A 21,661-nucleotide genomic window follows, 5' to 3' on the forward strand; every position below is an offset into this window, starting at 1 on the left:
TATATTTTCATCCAGTTATAAGTAACTGTGCTTCCTTTCATTCTTTGTCTCTGTGCCTTTCCCATAAGCGTGGCAGTTAAGGACTGCTTAGCTGATCTCTGTTTTAGTGCAACACAGAGTAAGAACTCAATACTAAAAGGAAGTTATTTTGGATTACAAAGTGAAGACTGGAGAAATTTAGACATTTCATATTTATAGTTGGCCATGCAATATTTTCAACTCTGTAAAAACAAACACTCTAATGATGTATGAAGTCTGAAATCATCTATCTAGAAAAGACTCAAGAGAGAAACAAAAACATGAGATAGAAATCACACGCACTGGAGCAACTTTATCTGAACTTGTGCCCTCCCTCCTTACCCCCGTGTTTGGTGAATTGTGCACACACCACATTTGCTCTTAAAGATGGTCTCTGTTAGAAGGAAATGCTTGTAAATTAGGGCTGGATGCTGATTCCTGTGGAGGCTGATAAGAAACGGGGGAGGACCACAGCATTTTGTGTCTTTCACATCCTGCGTGCCAGCACATGGGTGTATGAGACACAGCTCCCTCCATGTGCATCATTTCTTCCACTTCTGATTTTCCACATCTTAGAGCAGTGCCACATGCCACAATACAGCCTCTTACTGCTTATCTGCTCCCTATTTTCTTTCCTGTTCCACACAGTTTCAGGAATAACTAAAATAGGAAACATTTAACTTGGTTTGGGATGTCTTGGTGATTATCTGAAGGATGGAATTAGAGCTGGTGAGGAAATTATTATTTTATTATTTCTTTTAAAAGAAATAATAACTTATTCTTTTTTAAAAGAAAATGTTTTTTAAGTATTTCTTCAGGTTTTGGGGACTTTTTGAGGTTAGACCTAAACAAAAATACTATCTGCCCACTGCTGTTCAAACCACATCCCAATTTAGAAATCTTAAAAGTCATGTTTTTTTTCTGATATATACTTTGAAAGATGTGTTTAGAGATTTACTAACTAGAAAGTAGACAGCAGAGCCAATTATTCATTTCAGGCAGAGATGAACACAGAGATAAACTTGAGCCTCAGCCACTTACATTTTAGAAGTTTCTGAGGTTATGAACGATGAATAGTACACATGTATGAGCCAAGCTGTGTCACTTATTGTCTGTCCCACATTTTCTTTCCTGATTTTATTTGCTCCTGCAGGTTCTCTGGGGAAACACTTCTCTTTTCTAAGCCTACAAAGAGCTGCCAAGGGTGCAGGACCTTTTAAAGGTTCTGGATGGTGTGAGGAGGAGAAGGAAATCACAAAGTGTTCTTGCCAGCACTGCTTTTGCTGGTCTTCCTCTGGGGTTGTGGTGTGTGCAGCACAAGTTACCTTGAGGTGAACTTTGCTGCAAACAGATCACTAAACACATCTTATAGCAAATATAAATGGTAAAGCAAGTATGACTCCCTGAGAAATCCAGGAATGTGATGAGCACACACAAGCACTCGCTGTGAATTCTGACACAGTGCAAATTCATATCTCAGCCTACCTTCCTTCATATCTCAGCCTTGCTCATGCCCTCAGCAAAATTGACATAGTTAGCCTTAAAAACCAGACCTTAAGCACTCATGAAAATGGAGCAATGCATGAAAAAATCCAGGAGTAATTATTCCAGGTGTTGGAAATACACTTAAGTAGAGAAAAACATCCAACTTCCATTTGCATCAGCTTGTGAGTTATTTCAGTATTGGACTGTGGGTTTTAACTTGTGAATGTTGTCTCCCAACTCAGAATATGTGTGGGTCTGTGCTTCATTCCCTGTGCAATAATACCCTCAAACTGTGGCATTCCTTAGCAACAGATCCTGTGAGCAGGAAGCACAGACCCCATTTTCCACAGTTTTCACTCTTGGCTCCCAATCCCACCCTTTGCAGTGGGAGGTGTAACTGGGCTTTACTAAGCAGACCTCATAAAGAGTAGGAGGGAAAATGAGGATGCAAGAGCTTTTCCCACTGTCACCCCTTTGCAGAGAGGAGATGGATGGATGGATGGATGGATGGATGGATGGATGGATGGATGGATGGATGGATGGATGGATGGATGGATGGATGGATCTCTGCCACTCCAGCCCTTGCCCCTGGATATGCTGCCTGCTAGACCTGCAGCCCCAGCTGAAAACTATTCTGATTTCTTTATGTATAGCAAGTTTACCTTGCTCAGGCCAGTAATATTCAAAATTGCAGGTGGGCCCAGGTACCTTGCCCATTCCATCCAGCTACTGAAATAATTAAACAGCAAAACAATGCTACACCAGGCTCCATCTATACTCTTCCATGTCCACAGACTACCTCTACCAAGGTCCAAGTTGCCCTTTAGACTAACTTAATCTTGTCAGTCTGACAAACTAATTCCCTTCTCTCCAGCCACTCTTTCACTTGTTTCATTATTTCTTGTTATGTTCATGAATTTTATGCTACCCTACTATTACCAGCCTTTTTTTTTTTTTTTTGCTTTGAATACCATAGATATAATTCATAGTTTGAATTTATTCTCCACCTAATGAATGTCCCATTTTTATTCTTCTTTCTTTAGAAAAAGGGGTAGACAAAGGATACTACAGTATAGGAGCCAGACTGATCCGGCTGGAGGATAAGGTAAGTGCATGAAAGCTTGCTTTTTTTTTTTTTTTTCTGAGCAATGATATCTGATCTAGAGACCTGCAAGATAGTATCTTGGCATGATTTACTTTAGAATTACAGGGCTCCATAATAATGAATAATATCCTAATTTTTGTGAGGGAGTTGATGAAGTTTCATGTGCGTGTTGTTCAGCATTAACCATTTACCTGCTATGCAGTCCTGGTTCTTGTTTGTAAAAGGAGCTGCTTTCATGTTGAAGTCAAACAACACATCTTGTATACAAGTGCTGTGAACTGGCTGGTGTTTGTCACACAAGAATTAGTGAATTAAACAGAAATGTTAGTGTCAGGAATCTTTGTGAATAGCAGCAGTTGACATCTCATTTACAAATCCTGAGATTCTTTAATGTTTACTGCATTTTTTCCCTCTGTGCTGTTACCTTTGCACATTTTCTGCCTCTCCCTCACTGTCTTCTCTCCAGGAATATGTTAATCTTTGTTATTAATTAGAGTTACTTAGCAGTATGCCCAAAGGCCAAAGCTCAGTGAGGCTCTATTGTCTTAGACCTCTCCCAAACATTCTCCAGAGCTTTTCCCACTCAAGTTATAACAAAAATACAAGTTTGCTCAAAACTCAGACTCTATTTCCCTGCAGTGTTTTAGTCAGCTCTCTCACCTACCTCTAAAAGTTCATGTCCCTCCATCAGGGTACTTTGTGTGGGCAGGAGCAGCACAGTGGCTTTGCAGGGGGGTGTGATGGTGCTGAGACAAAAGTCCATTGGAATTTGGCCTGTTATCCACTGCCTGTTTGTATCCTTGTCTCACACAAATTTGTCATGGAAATTCTCTTTTCATCTTTTTTCTGGGGAAGTGAGGTGAGAAGGAAAGAGGAAAGAAACTCCTCATAATTCTTAAGAATTGTGCATCTTGCCAAAAAGCAGAAACTGAAATTAAACTAATAGAATCAAAAATCAAATTTTTATTGGTGACTGCTAGAACAACATTGGAAATATGTGACACGGCACTGTCAAAGGACAGATTTTCTTTGATTTTTAACTTTCTTGCTCAGTGTCAGAGAATCAGCCTATCAGATAAAGACATTATCTGAGCTAATTTTAAAGTGGATTGATCCCTTGTGCAGCCACAGCTGTTCAAAGTGAAAATGGCTTTCCTTCAGATTGCCTTACTCACTTTGCAAGAGATAAATTGCTCTCTGGCCTCTGCATAGTCTGTAAATTCATACCACAGCTTCATTCAGATTTCTTGAATGTGCATATAAAGAGAAACCCCCAATACAGATTGGAAATTTAGCAATAAAATGTCTGTGATAATAGTTGGAGTGCTTTGAGTGAGAAATGCTGCTGGTATTGTAAATACCTCTGGAAGCAGCAGTTCATGGTCTCCTGACTTCTCCATATTTATGAAGAGGAGAGGTGAGAAAGTTTTTAGTGTGTCTGGACTTGGTCCAGCTTTAGCACAATATGCTGTGGATTTGATCAGTTTTATTTCAAAGCCTGACTTAGAGTGCTGCAGAGGCATCTTGCTATAAGAAGAGGAATGTTACAGGAGATGCAGGAAATGCTCTGGTGACTGATCTCTGTTGCAGATACCTGCTTGTGTTCTGCCTTTAATTTAGGCGTGTTGTAAATAAAGTCAGTGCCACCTCAAGCCATTAGTGGGCAAGACCAAGCTGCTATTGTGTTTTAAGAATTAAACTTTAAATTTTGCATGGGAACTGGTGATTTCCCCCTCTCTCCACTTATTGTGGAGAAAACACATAGAAAAGAATAAAATTTGTCAAGATGTTTTCATAAGATGAGTCAATCATTGCAGCTTCCTTTTTGTTCTTAGACCAAACTGCAAATGTAAAATAAATGCCAGACTCAGAGGGAACCCAGGGAATTTGATCTTTCAGTACAAATTTTCATTCTTTCGGGTGTACAAGGCTTCAGTCTCATATCCCTGCTAAGTAAGTAGACATGGTGCAGAAGAAAGGCAAATATTTGTTGTGTTGGTTTGCTTCAGGTTTTGGTGGTGTAAATTTGGGGGTTTTGGTTTGTTTGAGGTTCTTTTTGTATTTGCATCTTTTTGGCACATCAGGCTAAAATACATATGTTTACATAATGAAAGCAATGTTAAGCTTCCCAGCTATCTCTGTTTTAATGGGACAATAGAAACTACTGCATCCTGCTGTCAGACTGCTTCCCTTAAATTATTTTCTCATGTCTCAAGGGCTCTCCTGCTCTAACAGTTCACTGTGTAGTAAACTGCTATGTGTCCAAATGTGAAACAATATTGGAATCAGGAAGGACAGGCTGAGTTTCAACCTCTGAGGAGAATAAATGAAGCAAGGGCATGTCTGACATCAGGCTCCAGCTGGTGGTGAAAAATGATCCCCCCCTTGGAACTAGAAAACCTTTGGGATCAACCTCTTCCCCTGGGAGAAATTATTTTGACATTCAGTCACCCAGTCTAGTGATGGCAGCCTCCCAAAGGAGTGACACATCTGATAAAAGGACACATTTTTGGACAAAGGCCAGTTGGTGCAGACTGATAAAAATGCAGTGTGGATTTGAGAATGCTATCTGCCTAAATGAGCTGTATCAATAAGCAATGAGCACACCTCTGGTTCAGACTGACCTTCCCCACCAGCATTTTGCAGTTCATTTGTTTTAGCTGCCTCTCCTGAAGGGAATCAGAGTGTAACAAACCCATTGAGAGCTGTGTGTTGTTCTGTATAAAGCCATAATTACTCTTTTTGCAAAGTAAGAGAGAGGGAAGCACACATTTCTTATGGTTAAGATGAACTCCATTCCCTGGAGAGGTTTGCTATTATTTCAGTAAAAACATGACATTTGCTGTACAGAGAGGCAGAGGCACAGGTCTCTGAAGGGGTTGCTTGGTGACAGGTAGAAGCTTTGAGGCAAAAATGTTGCAAAGACACAAAGATAACAGCCTTCCATTCATGTGGCATGAGAGCAGTGCCTGCAGCCTCTCTTTTGTGACCAAACAGGCTCCTTCCGGAAGTTTAAAGTAAAAGGGAAGAGGTAAGAACCAGATTGTTGAGGATGAAACAACAGCAGAAAAAAAAAATCTACTCCGTTTTGCCTTAAGGCATTGCAAAGCCAGCTAGAAACAGGTAAAATGCATGGTGGATGGTGGTAGCTCTCAGCCAAAAAAAAAAAAAATAAAATCCAAACCCCTTTTTGGCAACATCAGCACTGTGCAGGGCTTCACTCCTTTCACTGGCATGGCACATTGCATAGTGGGAGTTTGCCTGGAACACTTTTTAACCTGTTTTTCCTTGAGCAGGGCATAAAATTCTTATTTTGTTGTGGCCAATGTAATAACCTAGTGTGGTTCTTTTCACAAAAAAATAACCCACTGAGATGTTTGGAGAAAGAATGGGGCTTCCTTCCCAACATGTGATGTGTGCCATTTGGCCGACCCCTCCTTCAGTTCCATGGCAGGGTTTAATTTTATATTGTGGTATGTAGCCATTGACAGATCCTTTTGAAATGTATTAAGAGGGAGATTGGGTCCAAGATGATGTTCTAGAGCTGGCGTTAGTTTCTTTTCAAAATTGTAAACTAATGCTTCTTTATGATGAAATGGGTATTCTTTCTTTTCCTTTTCTTTTCAAAATTAGAAACAAAAATCATGGTGTGCTATGTCAAACTGCACGGCAACCTATAAATAAAAACAGGAGAGAAAAGAATCTGCAAATGAAAGGTTAGAAAGGACAGCTGTGTTGTCTTTGAAAAAGAAATCTATTAGGTATTTTTATAATTATATGGCAGTCTTTTTTATGTGGTATTTACAGTTATGATTTACGTCCATATTACCATAACTATTTCCATACTTATAGACAGCATGTGATAATGCTGAGAGCCAAAAGCAACCATTTGGTAGCATTTAAAAAATGCAGGAACACTAAGAGAAAACAGGGCAATAAAGCAAACCCTTCTGAGTTTTATCCATCTGAGTAATGCGAGCCAGGACAAAAATGTCATCCAACATAAACAAATGTAGAGGTTGGATTGTGGCAGTAAACTCTCTCTTTACCAATTTAAACACTCATTTTTGAGTTGGGAGCTAAAAAGATGGGCTCAGAGAAGAGTGGTAACAATGGAGAGATGGATGTTGGTGAATCTGATTCCTGCTGTGATTACATCAGGAGTCATTAAATAGTAAATTATTTATCATGGCAGTGCCTGCAAGCACCAGAGGCGTGAAAAGATGGTAAGAATTTCCATTCTAACCCCCTAATTTGTGAGTGGAGTGATGGGCATAACTAAAATCCATTAAAAAAAAAGAAGGAACAAAAAAGAAAAACAAAAGCTGAAAATTCGTGCACAATGAGTCAGTTGCAATATGAGCATGCTACACTTCTGAGGTTTCAATAATATGTCTGAAATAAACCCCTTTGTTAACAAAACTGTGTTATTTCCACAAGGTGTTTGTGGGTCGTTTGCCCCCAGTTCCTTAAAGATGGAGTCATTCCATAACAGAAAGCTTTTCACCAGGCTGCTTGCAAATGGGTGTTATGTGGATTTTCTTAGGTCAAAGCCTTATCTCATTTACTCTGGAGCAGTCCAGCACAAATCCATTGACTCTGTGCCATAAACATGATGTCATTGGAGTTTTATTTTTAATCTGTTGCTGAATTAAAACAAAACAAAAGTAAGAAAAAACCAAAGCCCTGATGCCTCAAGCCAAATTGTGTTTCCATTTATGCCAGGGAAGTTACTAAGGATTTATGCAGGTGTAAATGGCAGCAAATTTCTTAAATGTCTTTAACAAGATTCCAGCTCCTGTGTTCACATCCTGCCCATCAAGAGCGAATTGACAGAGATGGGGTGAAAGCAGAAATAGGGACTCAAACATTTCAGAATTAATCTGAGTGAAATTATGTTTTTCACCTGTTATGACTAAGGGAGTCTTTGTGGTATTCTGGGTATTGTAGAACTGAAATTGTGTTCTTGTAACTGAAACATCAAGATGGGCTTTTAATCTGCAAGCAAAGTAATGAAAATTTAACTGCTTAGATCTGAGCCACACAGCTTTTCTAGTCTGCTACTGACTCCTCAGTGCAGAGATGAACGATTGTAGTCCTGACTTCTTCTGACTGTCTGGGATGGGCTCATGCTTCTCAGATAAACCTTGTTCAATACAGTTGAGAGAGAAAGGCTGGGTTTGAGCTGCCTGGTTTTGATCATAATTTCTGGAGGATCAGGCAAAAATAAGAGTTAACTCTGATACCCTTTCAAGTAAGAGAAGAGACATCATATATTCTGAGGCATAACAGAAAGAATCCTCCCTCAATGCTTCCCTTATGTTTGTTGTTGTGGAGTTTTATCATATGTGGTGCTTGGTAGCACCCTCCTATTATTAAGGTTCTACACCACTTTCCATTACAGAGCTCTATTTTCAGTTTCTTCCATCTTTGCCAAACTCCAGTCATCTGGGCTGAAATTCCCAGAGGCAGATGTCTGCCTCAGGCTGAGATCCTTTGGAAAATTTGTATGTCAGAGTGGGTCATCCTTTCTATATCACAGTAACCTGACCCACTGTGAGGATTCTCCCAAAAGCAAACATAAAAACATTGATGGAAAGCACTTGAGTTCTTCTAAATTTGAGCAAGAAAACTGGACATAAATGGGATATTATCTGCCAGTCTTGGGACCAAGAGGCCTGATCCAAAACGTAGTGAACTCATCAGGAAGCTTTCACATGGATCAGGCCCTGATTTTTAATGGGTGAGGGAACAGAGAGTTTTGCACAGTGAATGTTTGCCAGGAGGCAATTCACCACCATAAATCAAACGTTAAATAATTCCAAAGCCCAATAAATGAGCGTGCAGATGGCAGTGTCTGCTCCCCAGGGACTGCACTGACTGGGATCCAGCCCCAACAGTTTGATCTCATTTAGAGCTGTCTCAAGGATTGCTCTGATTAGGCACTTGGTGCAGTCTTGTTGCTTCTCTGCTCTCTTGGCTGAAACTTCGTTGGGGAGCAAACCCCCCCGTTCCAGTGCTGCCCAGGACATCTTGGAGCATGCAGGGCAGGGGTTTCACAGCCAGATGTGGCAGAGCAGCTGGAATTAGCTGGATTCAAAGCTTCCCTTTAGTAAGAAAAACGAAGAGTCACTTGCAGAAGAAGAACAAGTGCTCCTGGAGAAGAGCACATGAGGAAGAGAAAAACACCACAGTGACTTAGGGCTGCTGGGAAATACCACAGCAGGGAACTGTTAGAATATTGGGAATCTAATCCATATTGAGGCAGCCAGCTGTTTAACCTGCAGGGAAAAGGTCCTGGAAATAGCTGCGTGGATGGAGAAGGCTGTAGATGACAGCCGTGTCCGTGCTTTCCTGCCCTCCACCAAAACCTTCCCAGCATCCCAGCTGGCTTTGACCTACACAGAGGAAAGGGTCCTGAGCTTGGAGATGGTGATTTCCTGTAAGGTTTAGAGAAAATCAATGCCTGGGTAGAGGACAGGCACTCTGGAAATCCCCCTGCTCCCAGAACAGACTGCAGTGTGAGTGTGGCTCTTCTCAGGCGCCAGAAAGTCCAGCCACAAATGGAGAGGAGTCACAGCCCTGCTGGTTCTGCTGCTTATGATGCAATAAAGTCATTTATTTATTACTAGTGGGTGAAAAAAAAATTAGAATATATTCGAAATTTTGACTTTTTTAAAAATAAAAAGTCAGATCCTCCCATTAAGCGCTTTGACCTGAACGTGCAAAGAAATACAAAAATCAGATCACCTCTAAGTATTTTGCATCTGCTTTTTAAAATTTTTAATAGGTTATTCTAAATAAGCATAATGTTCTACATGATCCTGGGCCCCAAATCAAAATGCCTTTGATTAGCAATGTGAAACTGGAGTATTGTACCAATCCTCTTGAGGAAAAAAAAAAAAAGTGTAAATGCATTAATCCTGCCTTTTCTTATGAGCAGTGTTGCAGTGTTTTAAAAATTGTTATTTTCTGACGGAAAAATAATTCATTTGAACACTTTCTGCAACCTCCAATTATTGCAGATGTTAAACAATTTAATTTAGAAAGTTTTATGCAAAAATATATTTTGTAACTGTTCTCTGTTGGTTATGTCTGTGGACTGCAAGTGTTGCCCTTCCTACAGACAGGTTGAGAATATTTGTTTGGAATGTTTCTCCATCTGAAAATGGCAATTTGTTTCCAATGGAACATTTTTTTGAGAAAGTGTCACATTCATGTGTTTTAAATCATGCACTGAAGGAAAGTGTTTCCAGTTTTCCACTTCAGAATGACTTTCTGAAAATTAGAATTGGGGTGAAATACTCTCTATTTTCTGAGCATTTCAGTTGAACAGGTTTATTTCTAAATCATTCTTATGATTGAACTAAAGATGTTCCAACATCATGAAGCATTCACAGAGAACACAGATAAATTTTCTTATAGGAAAAAATTTATATTCCTCTGGTATTTTTTACCTCAGAATTACTGTAGCTATTTCACCTACCACATTTTTCAGATCAGTAATTTACAGGGCAATTTTAATGCTATTTGAATGCCATGTAATATTGACCTCTAATTCATCTTGATCAGGGAAAGTACACTAAAAAAAAAAACAAACAGATTTTTACTATTCAAATAGTTCCCAGACTAAGAGTTGGATTTCTGTTTCATGCAAGAGCTGTGGTGCTGAATCAGAGCAAGCATCTGTTTAATCCTTGAGCTATTCATCCACTGATGGCAGCTGAGGGATAGACTAATTCAAGCCTAATTTACTATAACTGGTCTCTGGGTGTTTGCAATGGATTATATGTAAGAAGCAGTATGAAGAACAGTGCTGTGCAAGGCAAGTTACAGGATGACAGCACTCTGTAAAAGAAAAGAAAAATAAAAACCAGAAAAAAAACTCACCAAGTCGCTGCAGTGATGTGACTAAATTCCCTGATGTATTGGCTGCATCTAGGGAAGAGAACTTTCACTCAACAGAAAATTCATATATGGGACTGCCTATAGAGGCTTATGATGTGAGGGAGAGAAAAACTGAAAAACTCTTTTTTCCCTGTATTTACCACCAGTTTGTCCTTTTCAATATATAACTTTGAATTTTATGGAGCAGGAAAAAAGCAAGCAGGCCAGTAATACATATTTCTACAGCATAATTACCTTTCCTACTAGTAAATAGTGTAGATAAAGTAAAATCATATTTTTCCTGTTGAGAAGTTAGGGTGATCTGTGATGTTTGAATAAAGCACATGCTGGCCAATGTGTCTGTTAGACACTGCAGTCCTTTGAGACCAGGAGGAGTGGGTTTGAGCATAAGGAGAAGTGGTCCAGAGTACCTCAGATCTCTGTTGGTCATGTGGGGACAGTGCTTAGTTTGTTACAGGCTCCATCCTCAAGTTTTGCATTTTTATGCAGTGTCAGAATACAAATAAATATTACTAAATCACTAAGCACTTTACCCAGGGGTTTGTTCACAGCATTGTATTTGAAGAACTGTGGTTTTTTTCTTTATGAGGGAGTGCTTTTTCCTGGCTAAAATGCCCGTAAAATAAACTGTGTGCTGTCACATCAGCCCAGATTAACTCTATGAGTTCTAGCATTCTGAGTTCCATGGCTGTGATGCCATAAGGTGCCGTGGGAGTACATGGTAGTTCAGCTTGTAGGGGACCTCAGGAGGTGGTGTAGTCACTGCAGCATCCACCATCCCTACTGTGGGTCTAGCATACTGCTCCAGGGATGCTGGAGAAGCTGCAGATGGACAAATGAACACTACAGATGTGCTGACAAGCTGTCACACAATCACAGAGTCATTTAGCTCGGAAAAATCCTCCACAATCCTCGAGTCCAGCCTGTGTCAGATCCCCACCTTGTCACCCAACCCAGAGCACTGAATGCCCTATCCAGGCCTTCTGAGACACCTCCAGAGATGGGGACTCCATCACCTCCCTGGGCAGCCCCTTCCAAAGCTTGACCACCCTTTCCAGGAAGGAATTCTCCCTGATGTCCAACCTGAACCTCCCCAGGCACAGCTTGAGCTGTTTCCTCTTGCCCTTCCCTTGCTCCCTGGGAGCAGAGCTGGACTCCTCCCAGCTGCCTCCTCCTGTAGCTGTAGGTAAAGATCTCCCCTGCTTGCTCTGGTTTAGGAGGTACCATCAAGGACCAAATGGCAGATCTGTATTTGTTTCTGAGACCTGCAGCCCACGGTTAGATGGCACATGTGGCCTCGGTGTTTTCAAAACCTGACAACAAGAAATACTGAAAATTCAGTCACATTTTCTCTTTTGAAAAACACTAACAAAAATAGGAGGCTATAACTGACTTTAAAAGGACTGCTTTTCAAGAGGTGAAAGATACAGCAAGGCATATAAAGCAACTTTAACAGGTGTGGAATAGAGCCAAAACAGTGTAATGTGAAATGTGTGACAGTACAGGGCTAGGCTGTTGCTGCCAGTCAGGTTAATTGTCTGACCAGATCTCCCTCTGGGCTGAGGAACTGGCTCACACAGCTGCCTTTCCTCTTCAGGAGTAGAGCTTGCAGAGATTATCAGAAATATTATCACAAGTCTCCTACTACCCTGTGTGTTTCTTAAGGCTTCTGCATTTGGAGTTGTGCAGTTATGGGACGTTAAGGAAACTCCCCAGTCAGACCATTCCCTCTGGGACTCTCTGGCAGTGGCACTCCCAAGGTGTGGGACTGAAGGCCCTTCTTTGGCCTGACTCCCACACATCCCACTCTCATCACACCAGCTTTGCCGTGGCAGAGGTGGCAGAGTCCCAGATGTCTCATTCTATAAAGCCACTTGTTCCTGGGGCAGTGACACAGAAACAGCCCAAGCTGCTGCCTCCAAGGAGGGATCCCAGCAAGGAACCCCTGGGATTTTATCCCATCACAGTCTCCCCGTGCCCAGTCTCGCTCCTCCTCCTGAATCTTCAGCTCCTGCCCCCATCTCCTGTCCATCACTTGTTTTCGTCTCCCTTGTTGTCCAAGAGGTCGGCAATTCCCAGCTGCTGCTGTGTCCCAGTGTCCATTCACCTGGCTGGCTGTCACCTGCCCCTGTGCCCTTTGTCATCCCAAAGGTCAGCAGTTCATCCTCTTGTCCTGGGCTCCCACCCAGAGCTCAGCCTGTACTTCAGTCTGCATTTAAATCTGCACCTCAGCCTGCATTTCCACCTGCAGCTTGCGAGCCCAGCTACCTGCACCAGAGGTGTTCCTCAAGAGTGAGAATTCTTAAAATTCTTAAATTCTTAAAATTATTTACTACTAGCCCTTGCTGTGTACATACCCATGAAAAACAGAAATGCTGAAGCCTCAAAACTCCCACAAGGAAGAGGATGAACATGAAATGCAGAGTGTATATTTAAAATATTAGGCTTTTTAAGGCATTTTAATTGTATTGACCATAAGTAGCTGTTGCAGACTCTGGTTTATATTCTTACACACTATCCAGGGGAGGAAGAAAAAGCAGCTGAAAGGCCAAGTCAATGCTCAGAACTAGAACACCCTGGCCTCTCTGCCCTCATAAACCTTTTGGCACCATCCCTGTCCTAGGGAAGTTTTGCAGGAGTTCAGGTCTCTCCCAGGCTCTGCCATCAGGACATACCCTAGGAGGCAGCAGAAGCCCACGTTCTTTCACAGCAGCTGAAAACACATCAATGTCTTTAACTTTCCTTCTCAGCCTTACCACGAGCTGCCTGTTAATGTCACTTTTGTTACTGCCTTCCGCGGGCTGGGCAGCTTTGCACAACTTGTCACTGTAGGTATCTGCAGAGTTTCTGAAGCCACCAGCAGCAAGTCTTGCCTGTGGGAGGCTGAGCCTGGAACTCATACCAAGATTGAGTGGGTGCCACGCAGAGAGCATTTCTACCTTTGTGCAGGGCTTGGTTTGCCTCAGGATTTGCAGCCAAAGAGGAGCTCCACTCTGTTTAAAAAGTTCTGTAGTGCCATAGAAAGTGGAATGTCCTTGATGAAAGCCCAGGAACTGAAGCCCAGCAGTCTTTTCCCAGCACCACTTTACATACCTGAAATTAGTCTGGGCAGGCCAGTTAGAAATAATTTTTTGAAGGGCAGGACTATATCCAAAGAGTATGCTCACCATAAAGCCTTATATTTATGATTACCATGTAAATGGGATATCCATCTTCAGAAATGAAGGGCTGGGTAGGCAAGGCCACAGCAGTGCCCTCAGGACACACATTTCTGTGCCCCCCTTAGCTCTGACCTCTCCATTCACCCTCATCATTAAATCAGTGGGCAGCTGCCCCAGGGTAGCAGCGTCAGTGCAGCGTGGGGGAGATGGCTGGGAGGGGAGGCCAGGGCAGGAGCAGGAGCTTGGGAAATGGTAGCTTGACAGAGGAGAAGGGTGGAGGCAAAACAAGAAGTCGTCCTTGCTGGATGTGGAAGTGGCAAACAAATTTGATTTTCTTAGAGGATTTTGGAGTGTGAGCTCAGAATCTGCTTCAGGTGTCACTGGAGCCTGGTTTGTAGCCTTGTATGGCTGTGCCTTAGGCAGCAGTATTTTTGGTGTACTGGATTTTGTTAACTGTGTGTGCCATAAACATATAGATCTCTGACTGATATTTTGTAGTTTTTGCACCTACATCTTTTTTTTATGGCTACTTTTTTACATTCCAGCCTCCATTTTTTAGAGTCTACAAAGAACTTCGATTGCTCTAGAAGTACTGAATACTGCTGTTATTTCTAACTGGAGCTTTTGCTAGGTACTCTCAGCTCTCCTACTGTAGCACATTCTGAAATCACTATCCAGAGGGGAAAAACTCCAAAAGAAAAAGTATATCTGATGTTCAGAACCAATTTATTTCTAGCCCCAGCTAGAGGGGCTGTTACTGCAGGGATCACTGCAAGGGTGTCAGATCCTGGAGTCCCAATGAGTTTTACCCTGAGGTGGGATTGCAAAAATAGACTTCTGATCCTGTGTAAAACATAACTGCTTGGGGGGTAAGATACTGAATGGTGACAGGAACTGCTGTAAAGCTAACAGAACTTTAATATGTGGGGAATAGAGTACTCCATATGCTGCTGTGTGATTTCCTTCTTTGGCTTGGAAGGCAAAACACTCTGCTTGTATTTGGAAGGCAAATTTCAATCCCTAAAATATCTTCTCTGAATTTACTTAATTTTACTGGCTGGTAGAGCAGGCTGACCATAGCTCAGACTGGAGTAGAGGTTATGTCATTCAGCAGAAAACTCCCTTATGTGAGCAGAATTTTGTTTCATTTTATTATTATTTTTTCCTTCTCTTTTTCCTCCTCCAAGATTATACATACAAAGGGAGGTCACAAAATAAAAATAAGCTGTAGCCAGCAAAGTTCAGGGTTTGAAATAAAAAAAACCCTCTGTATACTTATTAGAATTTCTTGTTAATGAGGTCATTTATGTCAGGGCAGGAAATGTACAAAATAGCACAGGATAGAAAAATCTAGACACTATAAAACACGCCAACAAATTTGGCACATGCATTACTCCCTTAATATGCCCCCAATGTAATCTATAGATCCCACAAGTGACCACACTATGTTTATGTATGCAAAAATTCCTATATATGTAGCACTCATAAGAGTAGCAATTTTACTAGTGGGAAAAGATTATTGTGGTCTTTTTATATAGCATATAGGTTTACTTAGAGTTAGTCCTTGTAGGAGAATGCAGGACCATGAAAAACTGTTAAAATGTCATGATTATATTAATTTCATACTTAAAGGAATACTTCACTTTAAGTTATGGTTCCAAAATTACACTGCTCATTCATGATGTTTTTAATGTATAATTGGCTGCCTTCAAAAATGTCACAGTAGGAGGAAAAAAAAATTCATTTTCCTTGGCGTGTGTACTGTTGCTATTCCTGTGTTCATTTGGCTTGGCTCAGGGAACCAAATGCTGCAGTCTGAAATAACTTTTTATATGTTGACATGTGCATTTAACTAGAATAAGCAGGCAGAGTGGACCAAGTTGGATTCAGCAAGGAACAGAATATATCTTGTGTTGCACCTTTTAATGTATCAGCCTCGGTTTCTGATTCTCATTTTATCATTGTCACGGCACACGTGGAGCTCCATTCCCTACACAAAGACCAGCAGCAAGGGAACACCAGTGGGGGGAGGAGGGAAGAGTAAGAAGGAAGGATGGAAAATATAATGTCTTGAAGATAAAGCTGGGAAGTGAATACCATTAATCCGTTGAAATTTGTTTGGCAAAATTTATTTAGCCTGTTGTTTTCCAAAGAAAATAGATCTTTGCTGCTTTGTTGGCTGTCCCTCAGTGTGGTCAAAGGAGAGGCCCCTCCAGACCCACACGTACTGAGCTGGATTCTTGAGCCCTCACCCCATGTTCACATCCCTGGCCTGAGTCTTGATCATTTCTAGAGTTGATTTGTGCTCCAGGTGCTGGATTTGTTTTGATTTCTAAACCCTGGGCTGCTGACATCGGTGTTTGACAAGCCTTGGGAGAAAGGCTGTGGTGGTGCCCTGCAGGTGAGGACATGGAGGTGCATGGAGCTACACTGCCTTCTGTGTCCTGTCTGCTCCCCATTCCCCCAGCACACAGCTGGGCTGCAGGAACCTGCCGTGGCATGGTTTGCAGGTTCATAGCACACCTCCTCTGCAGCTGGGGTGTTCCTCAGCTCACAGGGATGTCCCGTAGTCTAAATTGTGGTTATATCATCACCTGGACCTTACACAGAGAAAATCCTTAAAGCTCACAGGGCTGCAGTACAAGTGGACACATAGGAGAATCCCAAGGAAATTTTGTAGGCAGTCCCACTATTCTGAATTCTCATCACTTTAGGGGAGGAAAAACACCCACTCTTTTGTGCCCACCTCCATACAGCCCCATGAGCCTGAGAAACCCCCTCAGAAGAACAAATGGCTGTGCACTGTGAGAAGTCTTTCTGGGAAGCAGAAGTTAAGGATCAGCAGTGGGTAGTGCCCTGCTTGTTTTGCAAACTGGGCAAAAAAGACACCTTATTCGGTTATAAACAGGAAACCCTGGCCAAGTTAGTGGAGGTTCTTGTCCAGGACCACTCCCTAGATGAGCTCAGGCTCGATGTTCTTGTCAAGATGAAAATCGTGACACGCCCTGTGCCTTGTGCATTGTTGGGACCTGCTCCTGACCACATCTCAGCAGGGCTTTCTGCCTTGAGCACGTTCAGATTTGGTGTGCAAAGAACTAGGGGTCAGTTAGGAAAAAGAAAATCCGAGTGAGCAATTAAGGACGTTTAGGAAACTTAAACCCATGCGCTGAAGTCTACTGCATCAGTGTGACAGCTTATGATAGAGCACCAAAATGCTGGGAATTGGGGGCTTTTTGAGTCATTGTGTCAGTCTTGAAATGTTTTAGGTAGATGTGTTCTTCATGACATCTCTTGGTCTTCCAAATGAGGATTTCTGTGTTTAAATCCCGAGGAGACATTTGTGTTTGTGCCTCTAGTTCTCCTAACTGTTTCCTCATTGAAAACAAAGATGGACATACAAGAAGCTGTTTTTTGAGATCTGCAGATTCTATTGACTTTTCCCTGTGATATACCTGATACTCAGGGGAAAAAAATCTTTTGTTGTTTGTGTGGTGACTACTTTCCTAAAAAAAACCCCAACAAATAAAGACTTGAACTGAAAATACTCAAGAAACCTAACCCTGAAGTCCTTGATTCATGTTTCCCTCCATGGTCAAAACTGCCATCTTCACCTGAGGAAGTTTTATCCAGTTTTAGAATTAATCATCTGTTTTATTTCCTCTTTTTCTCTCCTTTTTTTCTTATCTGTCCTGTGTTGGAGGACAAATATCACCAATTTAGGCTGTTTTATAAAACAGCTTTGTAGTGCAAAGCCAAATAGATTTTGGCTTCTCTGTCACTGGGAGGAATGAGTGCTCAAATACAGTATTTATTAGCATTTAAATAGTCTGAATTTTACACCTTTGTGTGCACACATGCATTTAACTTCTCAGCCCTCTCCACCCTCTCCCCCCCAAGGCATTAATGAAGTTTGTTGTTCTCAAAATAGCAGTTCTGTTTGGAATAGCTAATTGCTGGGTTTCTGTTGAGGTGTTTTGGTCAGAAAAAGCCCCGTAAAGAGCAGCCCGTGTGTCCCTGGCTCAATGGGGACCTGTGTTCCTCGTGGGGCTGTGGCTGAGGATCTCAGCTCCCTGTTTCATTTAGTCCCCTCCTGGACAAGCAGCACACACTCCATTGATGGGCACTGTAAAAGGGCTGCTGGAACTGAATGATTTATTTATTTATTGCTTCTATATTTATTTATTGCCAGCGTCAAAGAAAAGATTGTGCTCGTGGGCTTTTCATCCTCTCCCAAGTGCTGCCTTGCATGCTGCAGTGCAGAAATATTTCCCCCTCTAAATGCACTTGTGCTGACTGGAACTGGATCCTCACAGGCAAACTGCAAGGCTGCTGCTGCTACAATGTTATAATATTTCATAGGTCATTTATAAATATTGTTGCCAGGGCAAATAAATTTCTTCAGAGTACTTAGTCTACCGCTAATAAATAGTTTATTTAAGCTTGTAAGAATGGTGACATTTCACTTGGAATATCTTTGGCCTCTTAAAAATTGTTAGTGAAGGGAAGAAAAGGGGAAAAATAAACTGGAAAAAAATATGCAGCAGATCTTTTGATATTTTTTCCCTATGTTTTTACTTGCTTAAAAGGGCCTTCTTGTCAGACAGCATGTCTCTGTGTGAAGATATGACAGGGTTTGATTAATGTGGATTATTTATTTCCTCCTTTTTTCTCTTTCATTCCCTCTTTTTTTCCCTTTCAGAGCTGCATGCAGCTGAAATAGTGCTTGAGCAGGTTGCCTTTCACATCAGTAGTAGTAACTGAATTCCTTCTGCCACTTTCCCTTTTTGGGGTAAACATTATGGGCATGGTGGTGGCATTGTATTTGTTTATTTTTTGATGGTTTGGGGTGGGTTTAGATTTACTATTATTATTATTCGTCTTGCTCTTTGGTTAAAAAGGCTGGGGTTCAGATGGATTTTTAATAGTGATATGAAGACACAGACCAGAAGGGGGGAAGTCTTGGTTTTTGTGGTGGGGATGTGTTTTTTTGGGGGGGGGGGGTTGACAGCTCAGCAAAGGTGACAACTCAACTCTTTTCATTCAACTACTGAATTCACATCAAAAAATAAATGCTAAAATTTTCTGTCATGTGCTTCCCATAAAATGTGTCATTTCATTCAGGCTCAGGAGGAGGTACAAAGCTGATGATTTTATTTGTGCATGTGTGGGAACATTATATTTCTATTGCAATCATCCAGTATGGAAAGAAAAATAATATTCTATTGAAAACCTCCAGAGATTTTTGAACACAGTCCTGTTTAAAAATTACAATCCCTGCAGTTCTAGAGATGCTTAATACCTCTCCTGGCAGGGTCCATGCCAGTCTCTCCCAGAAGACAGGTAATCTCCAGAAGCTCTGAGAACAGGCAGGGGAAAACCTCAGGAAATTCAAAATATCTATAGGAAGGGGAATCATTTTATACTAAGGGAGTTAGTGGGCACTTGGTCAAAGACTTCTGGTGTAAAGAGCCTGGAAAATTTTGTACATACCTCAACCAAATCCCACATAAGACTGGGAGGAAGGGAAACAAACCTCCCGTGTGCTCTGTAGCTGACAAATGACAGGGTTTCCAAGAGCAAAGCAGGAAATTCTCTGCACTTACTTACAAGTTTATGGCAACACAGGTGTACTCTCCTGCAGACTTTGGCCTGCACATGATTTTGTCATTGAAATGGATTGGGAACTGAGCAGAGCCCAGCTCTTCTGACTTGGATTTCTTGGTTCTGATTGGGTTTCCCCACCATTTGTGCTTTCTGCCTCAGAATACCATGAGCTTGTCTTTTTAGTTGCCTGTGTAGAAGATTTATTGTCTTGTTTTCCCTTTTTTCACCCTTTTTTCTCTTGGAAAATATCAATCTCTGAGCAGTGCTTTCATTCACTTCCTTCCCCAATACATTTGTTCTGAACATTCCTCTTGATCCCCAATGCACAACAAGGATGGCACTGAAAGGCAAAAAAGGAATTTTCCCTGTTGTGTGAGAGCAAATGCCTGAGTTAAAAGACAATAAAAAAGGCAAATATGTTTTTAGCCAGGTTTATACAGATGAAAAAAAAAAGCATCAGCTCCAGTATTCAGTAATGTGGCAATATAATGTGTGTGGATCACTTTGAGAGAATTTACAAATATCCTCTGCAAACTCACTGCACCTTTTGATCTTCCAGCTCTGGGAAAGAGTACAGGAAGGGGGGAAATGTCTCCAAAGCATCAACACTGAAACAGCTTCAGTGGTAAAGCTTTAGGGTGTTTTTTCTGTGCAAAATCTGGGTTCCTCTGCATCCCTGATATCCAGGGACAGGTCTCAGTGTAACTGAGAGTGCAACATGAGAAGCCTCTGTGCTGATTCCTGGCAGCTCTGCTGGTGTTTTCCACTGAAAATTGAAAACTCTGTTCCTCATTCCCAAATAGCCCCCCAGCTCCTGGAGGGGCCACAGCTCAGCCAGCCCTTGTGCTGCACCTGTGTTGTTTGCTCTCCAAGGAGGGGGCAGGCAGGGAGCACAAAAGACTGCTGCAAACAACAGAACTACTTTCCAGCAGTATCTTCCATGTTTTCCAGGGGATTTATTGCCACACCACCTTATCCCCTTTCCTGACCATGTTTATGTAGGCTGGCGACCCTTGCAGGAAGGCAGGATGCCTTCCAGCTGCTGATTTTTTATCTTTTTTTCTGATCTTCAGGGCATGCAACAAGCAGTGTAATACTTCATATGTGTGTTAAATATCAGTGGAATATTTTAGTTTGGACTTTTTCCTTTATGGGCTGCATAAAGACACATTTTGTGAGATTTTAACTTCCCTCATAAAACCCCTTGCTTGCAGCAAGCTGCATTCTGCTCAGTAAAGCTGTCAAAATTGACAGATTCAGCTTTGATCATAGTAACAAATCTGTTTGACCCCAATTTTTCAGAAGTGTCCCTTATACATAGGTTGGGGGGGGAAATCCTTGCACTTTCCAAAGAAAACTCCAAAGCTTAGGAAAAATTCTGCTGTTGTATGCAAACATTTTGACTATTACTGATCCTTGCTGAAGGAAGCAGCTTGAAGTTTCACTGAATACTGAATACAACAGCTCCTGGAAAATAACTTTTGTGTGTTTTCAAAGGGTGTAGGGAGATAGGTATATTTGCAAAATGTCTGTTTAGCCTATTGACATACATAGAGCTAATTCTTTAGATTTCAGTGATGTAATCAGAAGAGTGAGATTTTGGGATAAGTAGGTGTTATAACTTGTGTGTGTGGTAGATGTTATCAGCCTGAAATACTACAGATATTGAAAACTGCTGAATACCATTTCCAGCTATTTCAATGTGCTTCAGAGAAATAACTAATACAGAGCAGTTTGCAGTTGTAGGAACCCAGGTGGGCCTGGAGCCAGGCTCTCACCTGGCTGAGATCAGAGCTGATGGGGCTGAGCTCCTGCAAGCAGCTGTTCAGGGTTTCACTGTAAATTGTCAGAAGTCTCCCAAAGCTGGAGAATTTACTTGGAAGTGCTGTTGTGTCTATCCAGAAGTGGAGAAGGTGGCTTTGCCTTTGAGGTACCTCTCAGATGACTGGGTTTAAATTTGACACTCACCTTTAACAGAGCTGACATAAAATGATATGCATCCTTTTTTTGGATGTTTGCTTTTTGGGATTTTTTTAAATTATCTCTCCATGTTGCTGGTTTAAGTGAAAAATACTCTTAAATACCGAGAGAAGAGCAACATTTTTCAAGATATTAAACCAACCTTATAAATACCTGTAATGCCAGGATCCTAACCTCAGGGAGACATGGCAAAAGCAGTTTAGATCTGTTCTGCTCAGTCCTTCATCAGAACAGTGCTTTCTTTCTCTCTCTGAGTTTTTAATAGACATCTCAAGTTGAGATGACTGTCAGCACTTTCTTCTGGTAAGAGTCAGTTTTGCTAAATATATATTCTACATTTGTAGCTATAAATATATACAGATACAGAGTATACACTTTCCTCAGGAAGCCAGGTTCCATT

General features: G+C 41.5%; 1 protein-coding gene and 1 long non-coding RNA gene across 4 annotated transcripts in view; one reads left to right on the forward strand and one right to left on the reverse strand.

The window, feature by feature from the left end:
* The window catches only part of LOC135300988 (potassium voltage-gated channel subfamily KQT member 1-like), a 413,931-nt gene that overhangs the window by 234,974 nt on the left and 157,296 nt on the right, over positions 1-21,661 (forward strand). The window contains exon 16 of the mRNA XM_064421088.1: positions 2,547-2,608. Within this exon, the coding sequence (XP_064277158.1) occupies positions 2,547-2,608 (62 nt within the window). The remainder of the gene's footprint in view (positions 1-2,546; positions 2,609-21,661) is intronic.
* LOC135300986 (uncharacterized) lies at positions 6,675-11,459 on the reverse strand. 3 transcript variants are annotated; one of them, XR_010362724.1, is made up of 3 exons: positions 10,751-11,459; positions 10,499-10,546; positions 6,675-8,715 (listed from the first exon to the last, which is right to left on the reverse strand). It is a non-coding gene; the product is annotated as an uncharacterized LOC135300986 (long non-coding RNA). The 3 variants fall into 3 exon arrangements; XR_010362725.1 differs by lacking the exon at positions 6,675-8,715 and adding an exon at positions 8,725-10,190 and having other exon boundaries at positions 10,927-11,459; XR_010362723.1 differs by lacking the exon at positions 6,675-8,715 and adding an exon at positions 8,725-10,190.

Source organism: Passer domesticus, chromosome 5 (genome assembly GCF_036417665.1).
Source record: "Passer domesticus isolate bPasDom1 chromosome 5, bPasDom1.hap1, whole genome shotgun sequence".
Classification (NCBI taxonomy): domain Eukaryota; kingdom Metazoa; phylum Chordata; class Aves; order Passeriformes; family Passeridae; genus Passer; species Passer domesticus.